The sequence below is a fragment of the Protopterus annectens genome, chromosome 10.part0 (assembly GCF_019279795.1).
Source record: "Protopterus annectens isolate FY-2018-M chromosome 10.part0, PAN1.0, whole genome shotgun sequence".
Taxonomy (NCBI): Eukaryota; Metazoa; Chordata; order Ceratodontiformes; family Protopteridae; genus Protopterus; species Protopterus annectens.
Window position 1 is genome coordinate 1510349351 of NC_056744.1, and position 22585 is coordinate 1510371935.

General features: G+C 39.6%; 1 protein-coding gene across 1 annotated transcript in view; it reads right to left on the reverse strand.

Moving 5' to 3' along the window:
• Positions 1-2116, reverse strand: part of LOC122814321 (nuclear factor 7, brain-like) — a 248492-nt gene extending 246376 nt beyond the window's left edge. The window contains exon 1 of the mRNA XM_044086906.1: positions 1650-2116. Within this exon, the coding sequence (XP_043942841.1) occupies positions 1650-2066 (417 nt within the window). The 5' untranslated portion in view covers positions 2067-2116. The remainder of the gene's footprint in view (positions 1-1649) is intronic.
• Positions 2117-22585: the final 20469 nt, after the last annotated feature.

Genomic DNA, 22585 nt, shown 5'->3' on the forward strand with positions numbered 1-22585 from the left:
AGATTTATTCTAGATGTGGACCAAAGTATAAAATTAACAAAAAAATTAGTAAAAAAAAATTACAGCATTTTTTAACAGCATAACCTTTTGTGAGAAGTTATTCTCATCTCATGAATGAAAAGATATGTAAAGCAAATTAGGACCTGTCCTCAGTGATGCACACGTGCAATTCTACCTCAGCTACTTGTGCAAACCTAGACCTTTTCCACAAGAAAAAAGACTGACAACTTGTTCCAGTAATAAGTACAATGTCCTAAATATAAGACTATCTGATGGCAGTTTGGGCTGTATATGGTGCTTTGATAGAGTTCCTGCCATGAATTTTAATTACGGCTGAAATAATTTTATGCTCAATACAAAATACTTTGAACTGGGTTTGCAAAGTTATGGCAAGAATCCTGTATAAAATATTCCCCCTGAAATTGTTCTGTAATGCCAGGTGCCGTACATGATTAATGTGTCTCCTTGCACAATGCTCACAAAAGTGATTTAAACCACCACGTTCTCCTTTACTCATTAATTATGAGGTAGTGCAGGAGTTTGACTTTGAGGTAAGAGTAAAAGACAGATATACATTTGATAATATTGATATGGTCCCCTTAAACCTTGCCAAGCTTGATACATGGTTCCCTTGCCAAAAAGTTTGAACAGCACTGTTGAAAAGGAATGAATGCACAGATACTTGCTGATGAAATGAAGGTGTAAGATAATTCTGTTCCGTGTCATGTAAGGGAGTGATCCTTTGCTGTAGGTGAACATTACTGAACATGGTATTTTTGATGTAGTCCTTCCTAATAACCTTCTATACATCTAAACAATTAATTCAAGCACAGAGCTTGTTTGTACAAACCCTCTGAAAACAAGTAGTCATGTTACTGAATAGAAGAGGAAGGTAAAACACAGCATTTATGCAAACTGCAGCTTTTGACTGTAGTTAAGAGCTAGTTTTTCAGACGCAGCTCATTCACATTTACTCCCACCTTATGACATAAATAATTAGAACAAATGATGGTGCACCCTGGCATATTGTTAATACCCAAGATGTGCTTACTTACATGAAAGTTGTTGTTTGGGAGTTATCACCAAAAGGTGACACCTCTTACTGCCAGTCAGATCCAGGCTTTTTATACTAAAAATATTAACTATTTTAGCATACAGCTTCCTGAAGTACCTACAGTTAGAATAAGTAGGTTTCAGAAGAAAAGCTGTAACATTTAATTAAGTAATATCCCAAGAAAAGAACAAGAATGACGAACATTGGAGAGGCAACTTCATTTAGTGTGGAATATCAGTATAAAACAGGAAGAGAACAACAAAATGGCGTGGTGGGGTGAAGAGCTATTTTTGTTATACAAATTATATGACTTTATGGAATCTAAAAAGTTAACATTTATGATGTAATGTACAAGTATGTGTAATACAGAAAAAAGTAACATGCTCTAGTAATAACAGCAAAGTGCTGCATTAAGAAAATCACATGATTATTCACAACTGGCAGAATATAGCCCATTCCTAATTCTACTGTGAAGTTTAAAGAGTGTGAGCCATATCACAGCAAAGGGCAACATGAAATTCACAGGGGCAGGAGTCTCTAAACAGCTGATGTATGATAAAGAAACAATGCTAAAAGTAAAAACTAAAATATTTACCTTATACTTACTGCTTGCTTCCTGCACATTCAGGAAGTTGTGGCAGCGATGATCAGGAACACACAATGAACAAACCAAAGTTTCATCACTTTCACAGAACAACTCCAGCCTTTTAACATGTTTCATACAGAGAAGATCACTGTCTTTCTGTCTAAGGTCTGGTACTTCTTTCGGACTCTGTTTATGCAACGTTTGAATCACATTTGCTAGTAGCCGGTTCAGTGTGTACTTTCTGGATGGGTTTTCCTCTCTGCACTCAGGACAGGAAGGTTTTTCCTCTCTATCCCAGACTTGGTCAATACACGTCCTGCAGAAGTGATGTCCACACTCTAGCATCATTGGAACATTTAGCTCTTCAAGGCTCACCGGACAGATTAATTCCTCCAGAACAGCTTCAGCTTGTTTGCTAGATGCCATTGTAAATAAAGTCTGCTTCACGGTTTCACTTTCATTTAGCAGGAAATGAACTATTACTAGTGGGACCGTCTTTATTTAAAAGCACAGTACATTCTTTCTAGGTGTTAACTGCTGTAGCAGGATGAATTTTACAGCCAGGAAGATGAATTTTGACAAACAGAATTTGGACAATCAGTATTAATGTCTCAGTTATCTCAGTGTTTAGAAAAGTAGGAATAAGGGTATAGCATCTTCCCAGAATTCAGCCTCCTACAAAAAGAAAAGTAATGATTTTGCCATTATTAACATGGCCACACACACGCACGCGTTTGGTGTGTGTGTGTGTGTGTGTGTGTGTGTGTGTGTGTGTGTGTGTGTGTGTGTGTGTGTGTTCACCTTTTTGGCTCGCTTTTCTTTGATTCTGATTTTATACATTTGTTGAATAGTTATTTCCACTCATCACAAGTGCCTCTTTTTCAGGGAAATGCATTTTCTGAAAAATATGAAGCCTGAAACTCGAATGTCTGTCATAATTTAGAGACTTCAGTCTTGTTGACTTACCAGAAAACCACACATTTTATGAATAATAGATAAAAAAATATGAGGTAAAAATGGACATTATATAAAATTCTGGACAGTGGAAAGGTATGGTCTCACAGCAGGCAAATGGAAACGATCAAACCCTGCATTTTGGAGTACAGGAAGCTACAGAAGTTCAGTTCATTTCGTAGATGAAGTTTCTTGAGAATCTGCATGTCCTGTTTGTTTCACTGTGGGATTTCAGTTGGCGTTCTGGTTTCATTTTCAGCACAATCCCAAAGACATGCATTAGGTATATATTAGCTAACTAATTTACTTGTAAGTGTGAGTGCAGTGTGCACGCATGTATGTGTGTGTGTGTGTGTGTGTGTGTGTGTGTGTGTGTGTGTGTGTGTGTGTGTGTATGTGTGTGTGTGTGTGTGTGTGTGTGTGTGTGTGTGTGTGTGTGTGTGTGTGTGTGTGTGTGTGTGTGTGTGTGTGCTCCCTGTAAACCTGTGAAGAAGTAATGGCCTCTCTAGACTTTGTTTCCTATATATTTATCTCCAACCATTGCCCCATAGGAATGGGATAGCTGGACTTGTACCCAAGTTATATTAAAGCCAGTTGCTCAGCTGAAATGAGATCTGTGTTGACAACTTTTCATCCCTGTAAGTGCTATCAGTAATGTAGGCCAGTGAACCTGGTCCCATGGCATACAGGGATAACACCCTGACTGCAGTCCAAATGACTCATCTACGTCTAATGCATGGGTGTTGGAGTGACTTGGTGAATTAAGATGGGAGTGAGCGGCCAGTGCTGGCTTGTCCACTCTTGGGGTGGCTGGCTGCTTGGCTAACTCTAATCACAGCATGAAAAGCCTAGCAAGCTCCCATATTCTGCCAGCTAGTCTGCAGGTTGGGCATATTTGAAAGCATCTCCCAAAGGCAGTTATATTAGAGCTCACAAGACTGTTACAGATGTGAAAATAGGACAGTCAAAAGGATCTGTAAACTTTCCAGCTGCTCCCTAACACCCAGCTCTGGCCTCCACCAAGGAATGAATTGACAGGAGTTCAGAGGTGGACTGTCATCCTAATGGCAGAATGAACAGGTCAGTTCAGTTGGATGCTGGAAGTGGAACCATTGGATCAGCCAAGTAACCAATAAAAAAATAAACAGATAATGTAGCTAGATGATGAACAACCACATAATCATATACAGTTGCACGGTGGCTGCTTTTCTTATACAATAAATCTGTGTATGTGCCATGAATCACAATGGTTAGTCAGGCTATATATACCCTATGCCTAATGGTAATGAAATTTGGAAGCAAACTGCAAAATTGTGAAACACCTGAAGGAAGATGGATCTTAAAAGTCAGACTTGTAACCACAACTGCAGAGATGTTTTCCTCTCACACAGGATTTTTGAGGTAGGATAAGAAAAAGCTGTGGATATAACCAAAATCCCATGGATATATTCAAGTAATTGTAGGAGTCTAAGTTGATACAACTAGAGATTGTATCCAGGTCTTCCAGACTGTAGTAGCAGCAAAAGAGCTACAAGGACTGTAGAGCTCTTTTAATGGGCATTTAATGCTGAACTGTATAACGAGTGACTTGACCTGTGTGTTTTTATTTGTTAAATCCATTTGAGATTACCTGTTTACACTTAAGTGTGCATAAATCTACAGTCTCCAGTTAACCGGCATGCTGCTCTCACAATTCTGTCACCCTCTGTCTGTGCATATCTATATAAATATACATATGTATATAATCTCCTGTTGGGTGGTGATATTTACCCTAATCCTGGCCCTTCTTCACTATACAACTCTAATAGCATTTTCAAAAGTCCCACTAATAGTCAGATTACTTCTGGACCCACTGATTCATTACAAACAATGCACATAAACATTAGAAGCATAAAAAACAAACTCTACAGTGTTCATGCCCTTATGGTAACATATTCCCCAGATATACTTGGTATCACTGAAACTTGGCTAAACCCCAATACATCAGACAGTGAAATACTGGCCCTAGGTTATAAGATACTTAGCCTAGATAGACCTACCAAAAAAGAGGTGGGGTAGCCATTATCTATAAAAACTCCTTAGACATTACCGTAGCAAATCTACAACCTCCTTCATTCAACAAGGCAGAAGTCCTAGTAATCGAGCTAAGCATTAATAACAATAAATCCATAAACATCATCTGTTCCTATATTCCCCCAGGGGACAACATAGAAACACTAGAGAGTCTATTACATTGTCTCTCTAACAACCACCCTCAGGAATCTATTATTCTTGGAGATTTTAATATAGACTGGTCCACCTGCTCCTCCCACAACCTTATCATTCACATCAACCTGTATGTATTCACCCCACTGATTACATATCCCACCAGAATAGACAAATCCTCAAAAAAGGAAAGTATCCTTTACTGGATACTCATCAATAATCACAGCTCTACATCTTCATATGGAGTACTACCTGATCAATTAAGCGATCATCTGTCCACCTTTATTATAAAAGCCAAATCTGAATATGCCCATTGCCCCATCTATAAGACTATTAGAACTACCAAATACTTCAACACAAAGCTATTTCAGGATGAACTAAAGCTGTGTAATTGGTCCATACTACATCACCTTCCCCTTGAAAATGCTGTCTCTTACTTTAATACCACATTTCTCACAATCCTAGACTCTGACACACCATCTAGGACCACTAGAGTTAAATAAAATCCAGCCCCATGGTTGAGTAAAAATACCATAACTAAAATTAAATCAAGGAATAAAACCTGGTCACAATGGAGAATCACCAGATCACCTAACGATCACCTACTGTACCGCCCACTCAGAAGCGACACAAAAAAGTCCATCTTGAGAGACAAAAAGGAGTATTTCTATCACCTTCAGCAAAAAAATTAAAACAACCCACAAAAGTTTTGGTCAGGTATTAAAAAATTACTCCACCCAGGTACAACCACCACCCCTAACCCATCAACATGCCAAGGCCCGCAACCAAAATGTATAGCCAACAGCTTTAACACCTTCTTTACAGAAACAGTCCAGGATCTAGCCAACCAGCATAACTCCATTTTAACAAATAACCACCCTCTAGTACCCAATAGTAAGCTATCCTTTAGCTTCAACCCTATGTCAACCAACTACATCAGGAAACTTCTTACCAAACTAAAACCCACTTCACTAGCTGCAGATCTCCTCCACACCAAATATCAGCAAATAGCTTCAGATGCCATAGCCCTACCCATATCCATCTTAATCAGTAGATACATCTGTGACACTCATGCACTGGCCCAGCAATCAAGGAGCCTCAATCCTCACTACTAACACCAGTGAGGGGTGTCCATAAAAGGAAAGGATAATAAATACGCAGACAGTAAAGTACAATTTCCCTTGAGAGCACACAGAGATCACAGTCAGTCTGGGACTGGTTTCTCCCTTTCTCTCCAGGTCCCCAATAAGACTTCCCACTGGCACAGCTATAGGGTCCAGATCTCAGCCTAGTGAGCAAGCTAAAACCTCCAGCACCCTCTCTGTCCAACCAGTGCTTCGTGCCCCTGCCCAAGTAGCTGACACACACACTTTGAGATAAAAGTTTATACAACCACACAGACACTCCTGAGGAAGGCTGGCAAAGGTTCTCCAGCTGTGCCCCCTTACCCAGACTATACGGTAGAAATCACTGCCACCACCCAGCTAATATTTATCAGCTACTCAAAAGCCCTTATTAAAGGGTGTCCAATTATTACTGTGCAATATTATTATCCAATTGGAAAGTGTGATTGAACAGCAAAGCTTATTTAGAGTGACTTGGTATAGTATCACTATATATATATGCAATGTACTCTAGAGTTTAAATTATCTCCATACAAAACAGCCACAGTTGAAAGGTTTAAAATATTTAATAATAAATAATAAAGACACAAGACAACACTTCTTACTACACAGTGCTAGCCAAGAGTTCAGACACAGGAAAATGCATAAAATAATATAGTAGAATAGTTCTGACATCAGTACAGAAAACAACTGTCTAATCTTCCTATTTACTAGCTATTTCTAAGAGAAAACACTAAAGTCTAAGATCCCCCTTACATACAGACACAGGCAGAGTGGTGAGTTGGATGTTCTCAAGACAAATGCTCTAATTCTCTGATTCTTTCTCTCCTTAAATTGATAACACAGTACCACTGATTCATTTCAGATTATATAATTTCTTTCTGGCTCCCAGGCTAACAGAACTCAGAGGTTAATGGCCCTTTTGATCTTGCAGCTAGTCAGGAAGCAAGGGTAATAAAAGCAATTATACATGCAAATTCTAGCAATTAACTCTGGTCTCAAGACAATAGCCAGAATGCCTCCCTCTAGACATCTCGGCTCCGAATTTTGACATCAAAGAATTGACTTATCAGCTTTCTTACAGAAGAGTGCACTGTTACATTTTTGCAGTTCAATATCCAATGCAGTCTTTTCACATTTAAGAGAGCAAGCCTGTGGCTTATATTAATATTTACAAATGATGGAATTATCCACAAAATTCTATCTAGCTAGGTTGGCAGCCTTCGCATATCTTCACATATCTCCCCCCCAGATAACTCAAGCTAGTTCTTCAAGTGACCCTTGAGAAATGTTGCTTGAGAGGGTTAGGTCTATCTAAATATACCTTACCCCATTCCCTGTCTTGAGAGCCCATCTGCATTGGCATTGCTAATCCCACTGTGGTGCTGCACTGACATATCATATGTTTGCAACCCTAGGCTCCATCATAGCCACTTGGTATTTTTCTGGCTGGCTCTGTGTATCCATGTTAGGGGGTTGTGATCTGACACTACAGTGAATTTTCTTCAGTACAAATAAGGCTGTGTCTGCAGTGCCCACACTATGGCTAGACATTCATTTTCTGCAGCTGCATAGCATTCCTCACTGGGTTGGAGCCTATGACTGAGATAAACCACTGGGTGCTCTTCTCCCTCTGAAGAAATCTGGCTAAGTACAGCCCCCACCCCATGGTTTGAAGCATATACCTGCACAACAAATTATTTGCTGTAATTTGGACTGGCTAACACAGTGAGTCCTCCCAAAGCTTCTTTAAGCTTCTGGAATGCCTGCTTACATGCTGTGGTCCAAACTACATTATCTGGCCTGTTCTTCCTTGTCAGGTCTGTGAGGGGAGCAGCTATGGTACTATAACTGGGGATGAACTTTCTGTAGTACCCTGCTGTCCCTAAGAATGCCCTCACCTGCTTTTTGGTAACATGTGCAGGCCATGCCTGAATGGCTTCTACTTTGGCAGGTTCGGGCCCGATCTTACTATTCCCCACTCTATGTCGCAGGTAGGAGACCTCTGCCATATCCACTTGACATTTACTGGTCAACCCTGCCCTCTGTAGTCTGTCCAGCACCTCTGTGACATGTTGAAGGTACTCTTGCCAGGAATGGCTGTAGATGGCAATATCATCTAGGTAAGAAAGGGCAAATCCTCCTGCTCCTGCTAGGATATGATCACCAACCTCTGGAAAGTTGCTTGGGCATTTTTCATCCCAAAGGGCATCTTTGTGAACTCATACAAACCACAAGGAGTCACAAAGGCTGACTTCTCTCTAGCACTGCGAGTCAAGGGCACCTGCCAGCAACCCTTGGTAAGATCAGTAGTTGCAAGATACTTAGCCCCACCCAGCTGCTCTAGGGCCTCATCTGTCCTAGGAATAGGGTAAGCATCTGACCATGTGTGACAATTTAATTTCCTGTAGTCCACAGAGAACCTGGTGCTGCCATCCTTCTTTAGCACAAGCACCTCTGGATAGGCCCAGGGACTGTTGGACTCTTGAATCACCCCTTGTTCCAACATCTCCTTGTATCTCCTCCCTCAATGTCTGTTTTATCTCTCTCAGGCACCCTTTAAGGGGCCAGCCTAATAGGCCTTTGGGGTCCTGTATCCACCTGGTGCTGCACCAGGTGGGTGCACCCTAGTTTCCCAGTAAACATGCCCAAAACTCCTGTAACACTGCTTGGATTTATCAAGCCTAGGTAGGAGATAGCTGCTGGGACATTACTAGCCCTTCCACTGAGGTGTCAGTCCTAGCATCACTGAGGAGATCAGTCACCAGATCTTCCTCAGACTTCTCCTGCAATCTACTACAAATGCTCAGCATAAGAGCCTCCCTATTGTGGTAAGGTTTCATCATGGTAACATGGTACAATTTGTGCCCCTGCCTCCTGCCTAGTAGTTCCACCACGTAGTTAACATCACTTACCTTTCTTATCACTTTGTAGGGTCCCTCACAAGCTGCTTGCAGCTTGTTGTGTCTGACAGGAATGAGACCCATTACCTGCTGCCCTACAGCATACTCTCTGTCTCAAGCATTCCTGCCATGCCATACCTTTTTCTGTTGTTGGGCTTCTGCCAGGTTTCCCTGGGCCAGGTACATGAGTTCCCTGACCCTTGCCCTGAGGTTTAGGACATATGTCACAACAGACTCCTTGTGAGGTTCACACTCACCTTCCCACTCATCTCAAATTAAATCTTGAGGTCCCCTCACCCTATGCCCATACAACTCAAAGGGGTGAAAAAACTGTGGATTATTGGGGAACCTCTCTGTAAGCAAACAACAGCTGGGGCAAATATTTGTTCCACTCCCTCTTAAACTGGTCAGCAAATACCCATAGCATGGACTTGATTGTAGAGTTTAACCTCTCAACAAGACCATTAGTCTGGGGATGATATGGGGTGGTCTTCAGGTGCTTCACTCCACAGGACTTCCACAGACAAGCGTGCAGGTCTAACATTAAACTGGCACCTCTGTCAGTCAGTATTTCCTTTGGGAAACCTACCCTGCTGAAAATCTCTAACAGAGCATTTGCCACATTTTCTGCCTCAATGGAGGGCAGAGCCACTGCCTCAGGGTATCATGCAGCATAATCCACTACTACTAGGATATACTTTTACCCTGTTGAACTTGGGATACTCAGAGGCCCCACAATATCCATAGCTACCCTCTGAAATGGCTCCTCAATCACAGGCAAAGGCATCAAAGCAGCTCTTACCTTGTCTCTTGCCTTGCCTACCTTTTGGCACTGCTCACAGGTCCTGCAGTACCCTGTTACATATCTGGAGATTCCAGGCCAAGAGAAGTTCTGCATAATATGTTTCTTCATATGTTTTATGCCCATATGACCTGCAAAGGGAATATCATGGGCTATGGCTAGAAGCACCAAATGGTAGGCTCTAGGCACTACCAACTGCTGTACTTTCTCACCTTCTAGCCTTCCCTCAGGAGTCCATTCTCTGTACAGTAACCCTTTGACCCAGTATACAGATTCCCCTTTCCTCGAGAATCAGGTGCCTCACTAGCTAACTGCCTCAGGCATTGCAATGTAGGGTTTGAGAGCTAACCCTGTCTCAACTTTATCTTTGTAACCGTTCCCAGCTCCCTGTCCACAGGAAGTCTGGCATCCTCTGACAGTGGTGCCTCACTGTCAGCTTGGTTACTACTTCTACTCACCTCTACCCTTGCAGTCCCTCTGTCCAAGGGAACATCAGCACCCACAAGCAGTTGTGCCTCACCTTCAGTCTCACTGCTACAGTGTAGCTTTTTCCCTGAAGTAACCACCTCATCAGTCCCGGCTGCAAGTATGCAGTCTGTCTGGTTCTCCCCCAGGCTACCAGACTCACCTGCTTGTCTCCAAGCCTGACTGTGGGTAAATGCACAAGCCCATGGTAATGCTTGGATTCTTTCTCTCCTTAAATTGATAACACAGTACCACTGATTCATTTCAGATTACATCATTTCTTTATGGTTCCCAGGCTAACAGAACTCAGAGGTTAATGGCCATTTTCATCTTGCAGCTAGTTAGGAAGCCAGGGTAATAAAATACATTATACATGCAAATTCTAGCAATTAACTCTGGTCTCAAGACAATAGCCAGAATGCCTCCCTCTAGACATCTCTGATCTGAAGTTTGACATCAAAGAATTGACTTATCAGCTTTCTTACAGCAGAGTGCACTGTTGTTACATTTTTGCAGTTCAATATCCGATGCCGTCTTTTCACATTAGGAGAACAAGCCTGTAGCTTATATTAATATTTACAAATGACAGAATTATCTACAGAATTCTATCTAGCTAGGCTGGCAGAATTCACATATCTTCAGACCATAAAAGAATGTACCATATCCTCCATTTGGAAGGTATCACATGTGATACCATTACATAAAGGGGGGAATTCTACCGAAATGTCCAACTACAGGCTAATTGCTATACTGTCCTCACTAGCCAAAATCTTAGAAAAGTGCATTCACAGTCAGCTAATGCACATTCTTACCCATAAAAAAATTACTAGCCAACTCACAGCATGGCTTTAGGCCCCATCATAGCACAACAACTGCACTCCTCTCATTCCCCAGTACTATTAACAATAACAGCAATAATGGCCAATTGTCATCAGCCCTCTTTTTTGACCTCTCCAAGACTTTTGACAAGGTTAACCACCACCAACTTATCCGCACACTGGAAAATGTGTCCGTTAATCAACTGGCCATTCCGTGGTTCCAAAACTACTTACTGGGTAGAAGTCAGGCTGTACTTTGGCAAAACAACCTGTCCTCACTACTCCCAGTCACTCTTGGGGTTCCACAGGGCTGTATCCTGGGACCACTACTTTTTTCTATCTTTATAAATTACCTCCCTACAGCAATCCCCAGTGCCACCTGCATTCAGTACACCGATGACTCCACTTTGATTTCTACAGCCTACACCCCACTCAAACTCTAATCCATAACCCAAACAGCATGTAATACCATTGAAAACTGGCTTTCCAACTGCCAACTGATTTTGAATCACAAAAAAACTAATTATTACTATTCACCCCAACCCGGCGGTCCCCTCCCACAACCTTTACTGTGATTTCTAACAATGGAACTATTATCACTCCAGCTACCTACACAAAACTGCTAGGAGTGCACATAGATATCCATCTAAAATTTGACCTCCATATAAGCCAAACCATAAAAAATACAAACAAAAGAATTGGTTCACTGTATAGGAACAGGGCATTCTTAACCCAAGAAACTAGATACACTATTGCCTGCTCCCACCTCATATCAACACTTATGTATGCATCCCTTATACTTACCAACTTGGCTAAGGCTGAACTAAACAAACTATCACGCAGTTACAATCGCATAGCCAGTTTCACCAGCAACTCTAAATTTCGTACACATCACTGTCAAAACCTCAAACTACTCAGCTGGCTTGAATTCCCTAATCTCCTTCTATATAACCAACTTAATACGTAAAAGTGCTTCACCACCCTGATAAGGTACCTGCTCTCAAATCTTTACTAACACCTCATACTAGTGCATGGCCATTCAGATCCACTGAATAACTACTACTCAAGATTACAAAATCCCGCAACTCAGCAGGTGACTCCCTCTTCCCCGGCTACATTACCAAAACATGGAACCACTTGCCACCAGATCTAACTCAGGAATCCTCCTTGGTTAAATTCAAGAAAAAACTTAAATTTATTTCACATCCCACTGGATATGCACCCGAGCTATACCTGGGTGATTTTGGACTCCCTCTTTCCCATACCCCTCTTGGGGCTTGATACAGTGGGGTAAGGAAATTAACTTTTTCCCACTGTAGTGCGATCTTAAAGTTGGTAAATTTAATTCATGGGGGGTGTGGAGGGCAGTGCCCTGACATGGGGGGTGCAGGGGGGCTTGCCCCCTGCAGAAACATAGTAAAAAGTATGTTTGGCAGTTTGGTGTCATTATTTGTGGAGAGGATGTTATTTTCTTGTGATTTGTATTGTTAGATGTCATGAAATTTGTTGTTATGAGTTTTAGATGTTTTGGGTTTTAGATGTTCTGGTCTCAGTGTTATGAAATTCGATGTTATGGGTTTTAGATGTTTTGAAGTAGACCTATATATATATATATATATATATATATATATATATATATATATATATATATATATATAGATATATATATGGTTTACTACTGAAATGTCGAACGGCACTACATCGACTGTACTATAGTCGAACACGGAAGTTCGAAAATAGTAATGTTGATGACAAAAAAACAATCTAGGAATGGTTTTAACATATTAAGAAGAACGGTTGGTGCTCAAACCCAGACTTGTAATCCAAAACAAAGAGGCACCAAGGATCCACAGGCACAAAAACTTTTAATGGTAGACAGGAACCAGCACGAAAATACAAAAATATAGGTGCACTCAGGATACAATAAAAACCATTAACGTTCTACAAAAGTGTCGTTTTCGTCATTAACTTCATCAGATAGCTGTTAGTATTCTATCAATCCCCTTAACTTATAGGGCTAGCAATTAGTTGTCATCCAAATGAAATGTGAAGTTCAGTTAAATAGATGTTTAAATACTTTTGCGTTAGAAATATATATAAAATGTATAAATATAAGACATATATTGTAAAAATGAATATTTGTATTAAAAACTCATTAGTGTTTGATCTTGAAACATTAAGTATATATAAAATATATAAAAAAATGCATAATAAAATGTAAAAATAACACACATTTTTTTAAAATAGTACACACTTGCTCCCCCTAGTGGTTTATATTGGTATATACCTGTCAAAATTACATATCCATGTTTCAAGAAAGTAGTTTAAAGAATATCTCAATTGGGTATAAGTAAAATAAATGACCCATATAATAGTTTTATTACAACAAGTAAACAAAGATGTTGTTTTTCCTCAAAGTTTAGCGGATCTTAATTTAAGTACTGGACCCAGGGAGATCATGTCATTCAGCCCTGGGAACCTGGTGGACTCAAGTACAATTTGCCAAAATAATTCTCTATATTCCACTCGGGTTTCCCACATTCCTCCCCTAGGGTCAATTTCCACCACCTCTAACACAAAAAACTGAAATTTGGCTTCTGTACAAGCACAAGTGTGTTTGTACAATGCATTACTGTCCTTCTTGGTCCTGATGTCATATAGGTGTTCATAAATCCTTTGTTTCAACTTTCTTTCACTTTTACCTATATAAAAACAACCACATTCTTTACATATCGATAAATATATGATTCCTTTTGTATTACAGTTTGCAAATGTATTCAAATAAAGTTTTTTTTCCTTGCCTTTAGGTAATAACAGTCACCAGTTATTAAATGAGTACAAAAGTTGCATGTTCCACATTTAAACAGCCCTCTTTTGTTTGATAGTCCTTTGGTATCAAATTTTTTTGAACCCTTCTCTATTAGGTTTTTATGGTATTACCTTTACGGTAAACATATTTTAGGCTGTCATCAAATATGTAATTAAGATCAGATATTTTAGCAAAATTTCCCCACTCTTTATCTATTATTTTCCTTATCAGGCCAGATTGGCCGTCATATGTAGTTATAATACTTGCGCTGTACATGTCTGTTGAGTTCACTTTAAAAGGCGTTGCTGCTTGTTTTAACACTGTACCTATAATTGGGGCAAACCTGGTGTTCCTACCTTGTATTACTTCCTTGTGTATTTCATCAAAAAAACTACCAGGGTAACCCCTATTCAAAAATTGTTCTTTTAACCATTCACATTCCTTGTTGAACCACTCATTATCAGTAGTCATCCTACTTATACGAAGTAACTGTCCCTTGATTACCCCTCTTTTTTGAGAGTAGGGGTGGGAACTAGTATAGTGCAAGTAGGAATTGGAAAATGTATCTTTTCTATAAACTTTCAAAACAAATTGATTTCCATTTTTTGTGACGGTTATATCCAAATAATTTAATGTATGGTGTTCAAATTTGTATGTAAAACTATTTTATGGGTCATTTATTTTACTTATATCCAAATGAGATATTCTTTTAACTACTTTCTTGAAACATGGATTTGTAATTTTGACAGTTATATACCAATATAAACCACTAGATGGAGCAAGTGTGTACTATTTTAAAAAAATGTGTGTTATTTTTACATTTTATTATAATTTTTTTTATATATTTTATATATACTTAATGTTTTAGGATCAAACACTAGTGAGTTTTTAATACAAATATTCATTTTTACAATATATGTCTTATATTTATACATTTTATATATATTTCTAATGCAAAAGTATTTAAACATCTATTTAACTGAACTTCACATTTCATTGGATGACAACTAATTGCTAGCCCTATAAGTTAAGGGGATTGATAGAATACTAACAGCTATCTGATGAAGTTGATGACGAAAACAACACTTTTGTAGAACGTTAATGGTTTTTATTGTATCCTGAGTGCACCTATATTTTTGTATTTTCGTGCTGGTTCCTGTCTACCATTAAAAGTTTTTGTGCCTGTGGATCCTTGGTGCCTCTTTGTAATGGTTTTAACATGGGTTGAGGTAGGTGTATAGTATTATTCAGAACTACAAACATCTCCCCTACCTCTACCCATGTTAAAACACAGTCCTAGATTGTTTTTTTGTCGTCGACATTATTATTTCCGAACTTCCGTGTTCGACTATAGTACAGTCGATGTAGTGCCGTTCGACATTTCAGTAGTAAACCTATATATATATATATATATATATATATATATATATATACACACACACACACACACACACACACACACACACACACACACACACACGCACATATAAATATAGATATTCATTAAGTATAGATAGTGGGCAGGATTCACAAAGCCTCCATGTAAGAGATACATGGCTTACACGGAGGCTGCAGTTAAACGGTGTGACGTCAGCATGTCATGCATATGCATGAGGGCATGCTGAATCACATCTAAGGCTAACACGGTCCATGTAAGACAGTAGGGGGCGTGCCCGTAGGCCGAGCCCTGCAAGCGGACACGCCCCCAGAAGAGTAAAAGTGCCCAAAGTAAACACCCACGACAGAGTCCATGGAAATGTGAATAAACACAACACAACACATGCCCCCACAGACTATGAACATAAAATATATAAATGAACATGTTATATATCTTTTTTAAATCGTAAAGATGTTTGCCCGTGAGTGCGCTCATTTGCGCGGATGTGCCCGTAGCTTAGCCACAGTTAGCAGTCAGTGGAAAAGCATATAAGAACTAAATATGCAAAGTAAGCCAAGAAGCAATAGCGTAGCGATAGAGACGTCGGCTGAAGAGCAGGCATCCATGGTTCAAGCCCCCACAACATCAATTTTTATTTTTAGTAAAATAAGCACGAAACAAGTCCCTGACAAATATGTACACATATAAAATCATATTTTATGTAAAATGTAATGAAATAGTCCATTTACCAAAAAGTAAATGAAAAGAAAACCAATAAATCCACAGAACGAGGTCCTTGTCAGCAGAAAACCAGACACCAAAATCCAAAATGAAATCCTTAACGCATTTTATTATAATACCAAAACATTTTCGCCACGGCAATCCGTGGCTTCTTCAGAGGAAAATAAACAACTAAAACAACACACTCCATTAATATCAGGAAATGTAGGAAGTGACATCTTCCAATTTCCTCAAAGCAGCAATCACCTTTTAAAGAACATATGTCACATAAAGTATAAAACACTACAAAACATTTTGTTAATTAATACGACAACTTATGTATAAACTTTATGTAAAAACATGACTAAAATAAACCTTATAAAATACAAATAAGTATAAATAAAAATAAAAATAATTAACCTACATCTTTTGTTAGCAGGACCAACTATCCTATCAAGGATACCTGCAAAATAATAAATAGGTTCAAGACAAGTCCTTTTGACGGTACCATTATGTTGTGTCAAAAGTTAGTTCAGTTCCCTGCAAGGCAGTTATACACACACACATTGCAGGTATCCTTGATAGATTAGTTGGTCCAGTAAACATAAGATGTAGTTTAATTATTTTTATTTTTTACTTATACCTACTTGTATTTTATAAGGTTTATTTTAGTTATGTTTTGACACAAGTTTATATATAAGCTTTTGTATTAACTAACAAAATGTTTTGTAGTGTTTTACATTTTATGTGACACATGTCTTTTTAAAAGGTGATTGCTGCTTTGAGGAAATTGGAAGATGTCACTTCCTACATTTTCCTGATATTAATGGAGTGTATTGTTTTAGTTGTTTATTTTCCTCTGAAGAAGCCACGGATTGCCGTGGCGAAAACGCTTTGGTATTATAATAAAACGCTTTAAGGATTTCATTTTGGATTTTGGTGTCTGGTTTTCTGCTGACAAGGACCTCGTTCTGTGGATTTATTGAAATAGTCCATTTATTTTGAAGAAATGTGAGATAACTAAACAATAAAAAATGTGAGATGTGCCTATAGCTGAGCTACAGTTTAACAAGGTGAGTGCATCTGCCCGTAGGTGAGCAGTGATTTAACAGGTGCAAAATGAGTGACCGTAGGTGAGCAGTGGTTTAACATGCTAAAACTGTGTTCCCCTAGCTTAGCTGAGCGTAATATGCATGCTGACAGCCAAATGAGGCGTAAACCAGTGTAACCCGTTTGCGCGGAGCTGCGCACCGTGCTAACAAGCTAACTGGTGGGCAACATTGAGCAAGCTGTAACAAAACTGCCTTTACACAGACACACCCCCTAGCCTGTCTAGACAGTCATAAAATATAAAAAGCAGTGGCCAGGTTCGAACCCAGGATACCATGCACCATAGTCAAGGTACTGAACCACTAAGCCACAACAGCTGTACTTAAAAATGCAGTAATAGCAAATATATAGGAATGAATAGAAAGTGGAGCATGACAAAGCAGGTTTTGTGAAGTTGATACAATTCCAAAATGGTCGATCACAGATAAGTGCGGGAAAAACGACATATATAAACCCCATAGGCGGGAATACACAGCATAAACGATTGTAGAACTGACTTGCAGCCAGAATGTCAGGAGTAGGTGAGGGTAGTTGCTTTTAAGCACAGAGGTGGGGCGTTGAGGAGTCCAGATACATGGTCTGGCTCCTAGTCCACAATCATGAGGCCCAACTCATGCAGGGCCAGGTCCTGTGGGGAGCATATAGGGCTGAGGCGTGGGACCGGTTGGCTCATGATCTCACCAGTGCCACAGGGATTCCAAGGACTGGTGAGCAGGTCCGTCACCACCAGGCGGACCTGAAGAGACACAAGCAGGACCAATTGAACCTTTGGATCCAGGAGGCCCGGCAAATGCCCAATGCCCCACTACTGAGTAAGTTACATTTAATTATGTATGTAAGAAATTAAATTAGCTGATATTATGGAGATGTGAATTCCAATATTACTTCATTTATATTACAGCTGCAGGTGTCTGTTCTGCGAACCGCAGAGCCTATGGTGATAGGCTGGTGCGGTTGCGCCACCAGGCAGGTCAGTAATCCACTCCCAGTAACTGTAAAGAAATATAAAAGTATGACAGTTAGCAAAAGAGTGCAGTGTAGTCACTAAGTAATAAAATGTGCAAGTAACAGTGTAAAAGTGTTTGCAAGTATTGCTTGATTACAAAAGTGTGTTTCAGTCTGTAATCCAAACAGAAAAATGAAAATGTCTGAAATAAAGTCTGAAATAAAGATGCCCCACCTGCAATATAATGGTACACAACCTGCAGCAGGCTGAAAAGTACAGCTGCAGAAGGTGAGCAAATCACATGTGTGAAATATATCCCTGTTGAAATACTGAAACATGACAGAAGTGAGACTGCTGGAAAGGATTGTAATAACTACAGGTAAAACATGTCAATAAAGCCTAGAAGTAAGTACCATCCTGAATAGTAAAATGAAAACAAGTGAGAGAGTGTGAGAAAGAGTTATGAATCCACCAATAAAGTAGTAATAACCCCCGAATAAAGTATACTGCAGTCAGTACAGAATGAAATGAATGTGACAAGTAGAACCAAACTGCAAAATGTGTTCAAAGTGTTGCTGCAGCTGGAATGTGTATCCCAAAATCTGGATATGTTGCTCTCAGTCTGCAATATGCAGATAGTATGATTGTCGGAAATATCAAACATCCACAGTTGTCTATAGCTATATAAAGCAAATGTAGCAGGATGATGTAGCTGAACAAAGCCAGATATGAACGTGTATGAATAACAATACAATGTATACTGATGTAGCAGTAACAGTCCTATCACCAAATTGAAGTAGTTATCATATAGGAAACTGTAGTTAGAACAGTAGTGTGTATATATATATATGTAGCTATTAGAAATGTACAGCATATGTATTGGTATTCGAAGGTGTTAATATTTTCTTCACCCCACCCTATAACCACATATAATCTATTCCACGTGAAATTGGTATGTGCAATTACAATTAACACCCCTAGACATTTGTCCTGTTGGGTCATAAATATTTGCATGTACGTTGATGCATATGCCCTGTTCATACATCCATCAATCAACCCTGAATGTTGTTGGACTGTGTATTGCTGTTCAAATTATGCATGTGTTATGCTCGCTGTTCAGTGGTGTGAATATCTGGGTGTTTGGTTAATGGGAATACTAATGCATGCTGTTACAGCTAATTGCAAATGGTATTGTATGTTACTAACCCAAACTGTCATGACATAATGCAAAACATAGGACGACAGGGAAGGCGGGTTCCAGTGGACCCACCTCTCCCACCTCAGCTGGTGAGTGCATCTGACACTAGTGCCCAGTCTGGACCCTCCTCCGGTGGCCCTGTGCCACCTGCGGGTGGAAGCGCTGCAGGGGATGTGGCCCATCCCCCCTCTGCAAGCGTGGCCGGAGGAGAACCACCACTCACCCTCCGTAGCGTCCGGACTGCGGTGCATAGGGAGATCCGGGACTCTGTTCTTGGGCCCTTACACCAGCTTGAGGCACAGGTGGCACAACTTATGGGCATGTCTGTTGCCTGGCCTACACAGCCCCCAGCACAGCCCCATTCTGGGCAGTGAAGGAACAGTGGCAACTGCCCATGGGTGGGGATATCAGTTCCACTGTTGCCATCTGTGGGCTCATGGGCTCTAGATATCCAAACATCCTTCCCCGTCAATTGTGTAACCCCCCACACATGTCATACACCACCCCTGTATGCGTCTTGTTTGTCTTGTCTGTTGACCTACCCAACCTACCTCCCCAGCTATACTGACTTCCTTCACCTAATATACCACTCTCACCTGAAAAAAAAAAAAAAGGGAACTCTGTACCCACAAAAAAATTACGCCCCATACATAGCTGCCCATTCCGCACATATGTCTGCTGGACATGGAAACTATCAATTACAAACTGGCTGTACAACAAGTATTATTGTTGTCCTGACAAATCTCTCAGGAGTGGAAGGTTTCAAATGTCACACCAAATTACATACATATGTACAGCTGTTGCTGATGAAGAAATGGGCAGCTATGGGCCTTACCTACATCCCTCCTGCAAAACCCGAGCTTGTTTCCCTACTGTCTTACCCTCATTGAGACACCTTTTTCACCACTTTCCTGTCTCCCCATTTTCATTTCTTTCAAAGAAAATAGCGTGGGTGTGCGCAAGAGTAAGCACGTTTAAGCGGTTGTAAGTGGGTGTGCGTGGAGCTGAACGCCAGTGCGCATGCAGGAGCTCCGCGCAAACCAGCGCTAACCCGGTTACAACTGCTTAAAAGTGTCTTAGTCAATCTGATTGACAGGTCCTGTAGTCAGTTCAAAAGCAAAATAAAATCCCACTGTCAGTCCCGAACCCAGTACCTTGAAACAGTAGTCTGCATGACTTACCACTAAGCCATTACTGTTATACAAGAACATTGTGCTAAAATAAATATATCATGTAATAGTAGGAATGAATGTAAAGGGAATATAGGATGTGTAGTACACAAAGCATGTCATGTATATTTACTGTCAAATCTAGTGGATATCTATGATAGTAGTGTGTGAACATAAACAGCCATGCTAGTTGGTAGCTAGTAGGTAATAATGCCACTGTAGCACCTTGCAAGCCACACACATACTCACAGCAGGATAATCACTGCCCATACCCCACAACCTGTTACAGGAACACATCCGGACCAAGTAATAAAATATGTGGAGCAAAGGGCCAAAACCAGGGACACATTACAAATAATGTTACAACAAACTTAGACAGTTCAGAGAGTAACAGGTTCTGCATTTTGTGGGATGTTTGGAAGGGTATGAAGTCTGAAACTTAAATGTTTGTCACTATATTCTGACTTGAGCCCAGAGATTTGCCAGAAAAAGCTGTGCATGAGATATTGACCAAAATATGAGGCAGAAATGTGGACAACCTGCAAATATTTGTACACATGAGAGGTCTGACACCACCATATTTGAATAGTTAAGAGCCTAGACATAGCAACAGTGACTGAGTTACAGGGATGCCCCGCAGACTCCATGTGAAATGTACAAACAGTAGGCAGAAAGGTGTTACAACACATGCAATGGTAAATATCATTCCAAGATGGCCGCCGACTAGTCTAGTCCTTACTCTCTGAGCTCCTCACAGCTATTTAACTTTTGGTTTTTTTTACAACTTTATATCAACCTTTTTCCTCAAATTTTTATACTAAAAGATTTTATAAATCTTTTTCTACGCATTTGGATTATTTTTTCTTCTGGACTTATTATCCTGGGATTTATTTTACCTCAGAACATTCTTGGTCTCTCTGCTGCTGGGACTCCTACTGCTCCAGTCTGTTCCTGGTTCCTGGTATCCTGTTGACTGCATTCCATTTCTGGGCATGGCTACAAAATCTGACTCCATGGAGACTCAGCCTACAAAGGCCAAATATACTTCAATGCTCTCTCCTGAAAAAGATTCAGGTTCAAAAAGACTGAAATCATCTAGACAACCTACAGAAACTATTAATGTAAGTAATAAAGATTTAAATGGCTCAAATTTCCTTTTAGAAGAACTAGAAATAGCATTAAAACCAATCCAAAGTGCTACACAAAACTTTTCAGAACAGTTTACAGACTTTAGTAAATCTTTAAAGCAAATAAACGATAGTATTGTTACTATTGAAAATAAAAGCTTTGGAAGTTAAAACAGACTTATTGGAAAGTGACTTTAAATCTAGAGATAAAACTATTTCAGATTTACAAGCTAAAATATTGGATCTGGAAGCCAGGATTCGAAGAAATAACATCATTATTCGTGGTTTACCTGAATCTTATGACAATAAAAACTTGTTATCTGTGACTAAAAATATCTTTGAAACACTGTTAAATTGTGAAGCTTCTTCAAAATCTATAATTGTAGAGAGAGCACACAGAGCACTGCGTACAAAGCAAGATTCTTCCACACCAAGGTTAATTTATACTAAGTTACTAAACTTTCAAGACACTTTCCAGATCCTAGAAACTGCTAAAACAAAGAAACAATTCATATGGAAGTCTCACAAACTATCATTTTCCCAAGATCTTCCTGCATAGATCAAATTAAATAGACAAAAACTAGCCCCTATTGTGCTGACTTGATAAAAGAGGGATTAGATTTCGAATGGCTTATCCTAATACCTTGTCTTTCACAGCTAATGACAAAAGATTTGTATGTTCAGATCCTAAAGATGCAAAAGACATTTTTCTTAAAACATTTAAAAGCTTCCTGACACTGTATCTTAATATTCTACTGTTAAAGAACTACAATAAGGTTTGATTTTTTCATTTCTTTACTCTGACAGTATTTGTGTTACATGATTTGTAATTCTGGTGTGACATAATTATATTAGCTTAAGAACTTGTCATGTAATTTACACATGATGGATTTGGTGTGACAGTGTGCAGTGACAGGATATATGCTTGTTAGATTTGTGTGGATTAATAGAAGCATTTAAATTGCTGTATTTACTTTTTTCTCTTTCTCTCACATATACTTGCTGTGTAAATAGATAATATGTTAATTTTACTACAAGCTTTTGAGTTACAGCCTTCTGTGTAAGCTAAATGATTTTTGGAGGGAAAAACATTCCATCTCAACATTCTAGCAAGAAAATCTTCCCCTCAGAGTTCCAGCTGATGCTGTGCATGAACATGCGCACACTACAGTCTCTCTGAGATGGATGATGATGTCATCATTTGTGAGGAAAGAAGG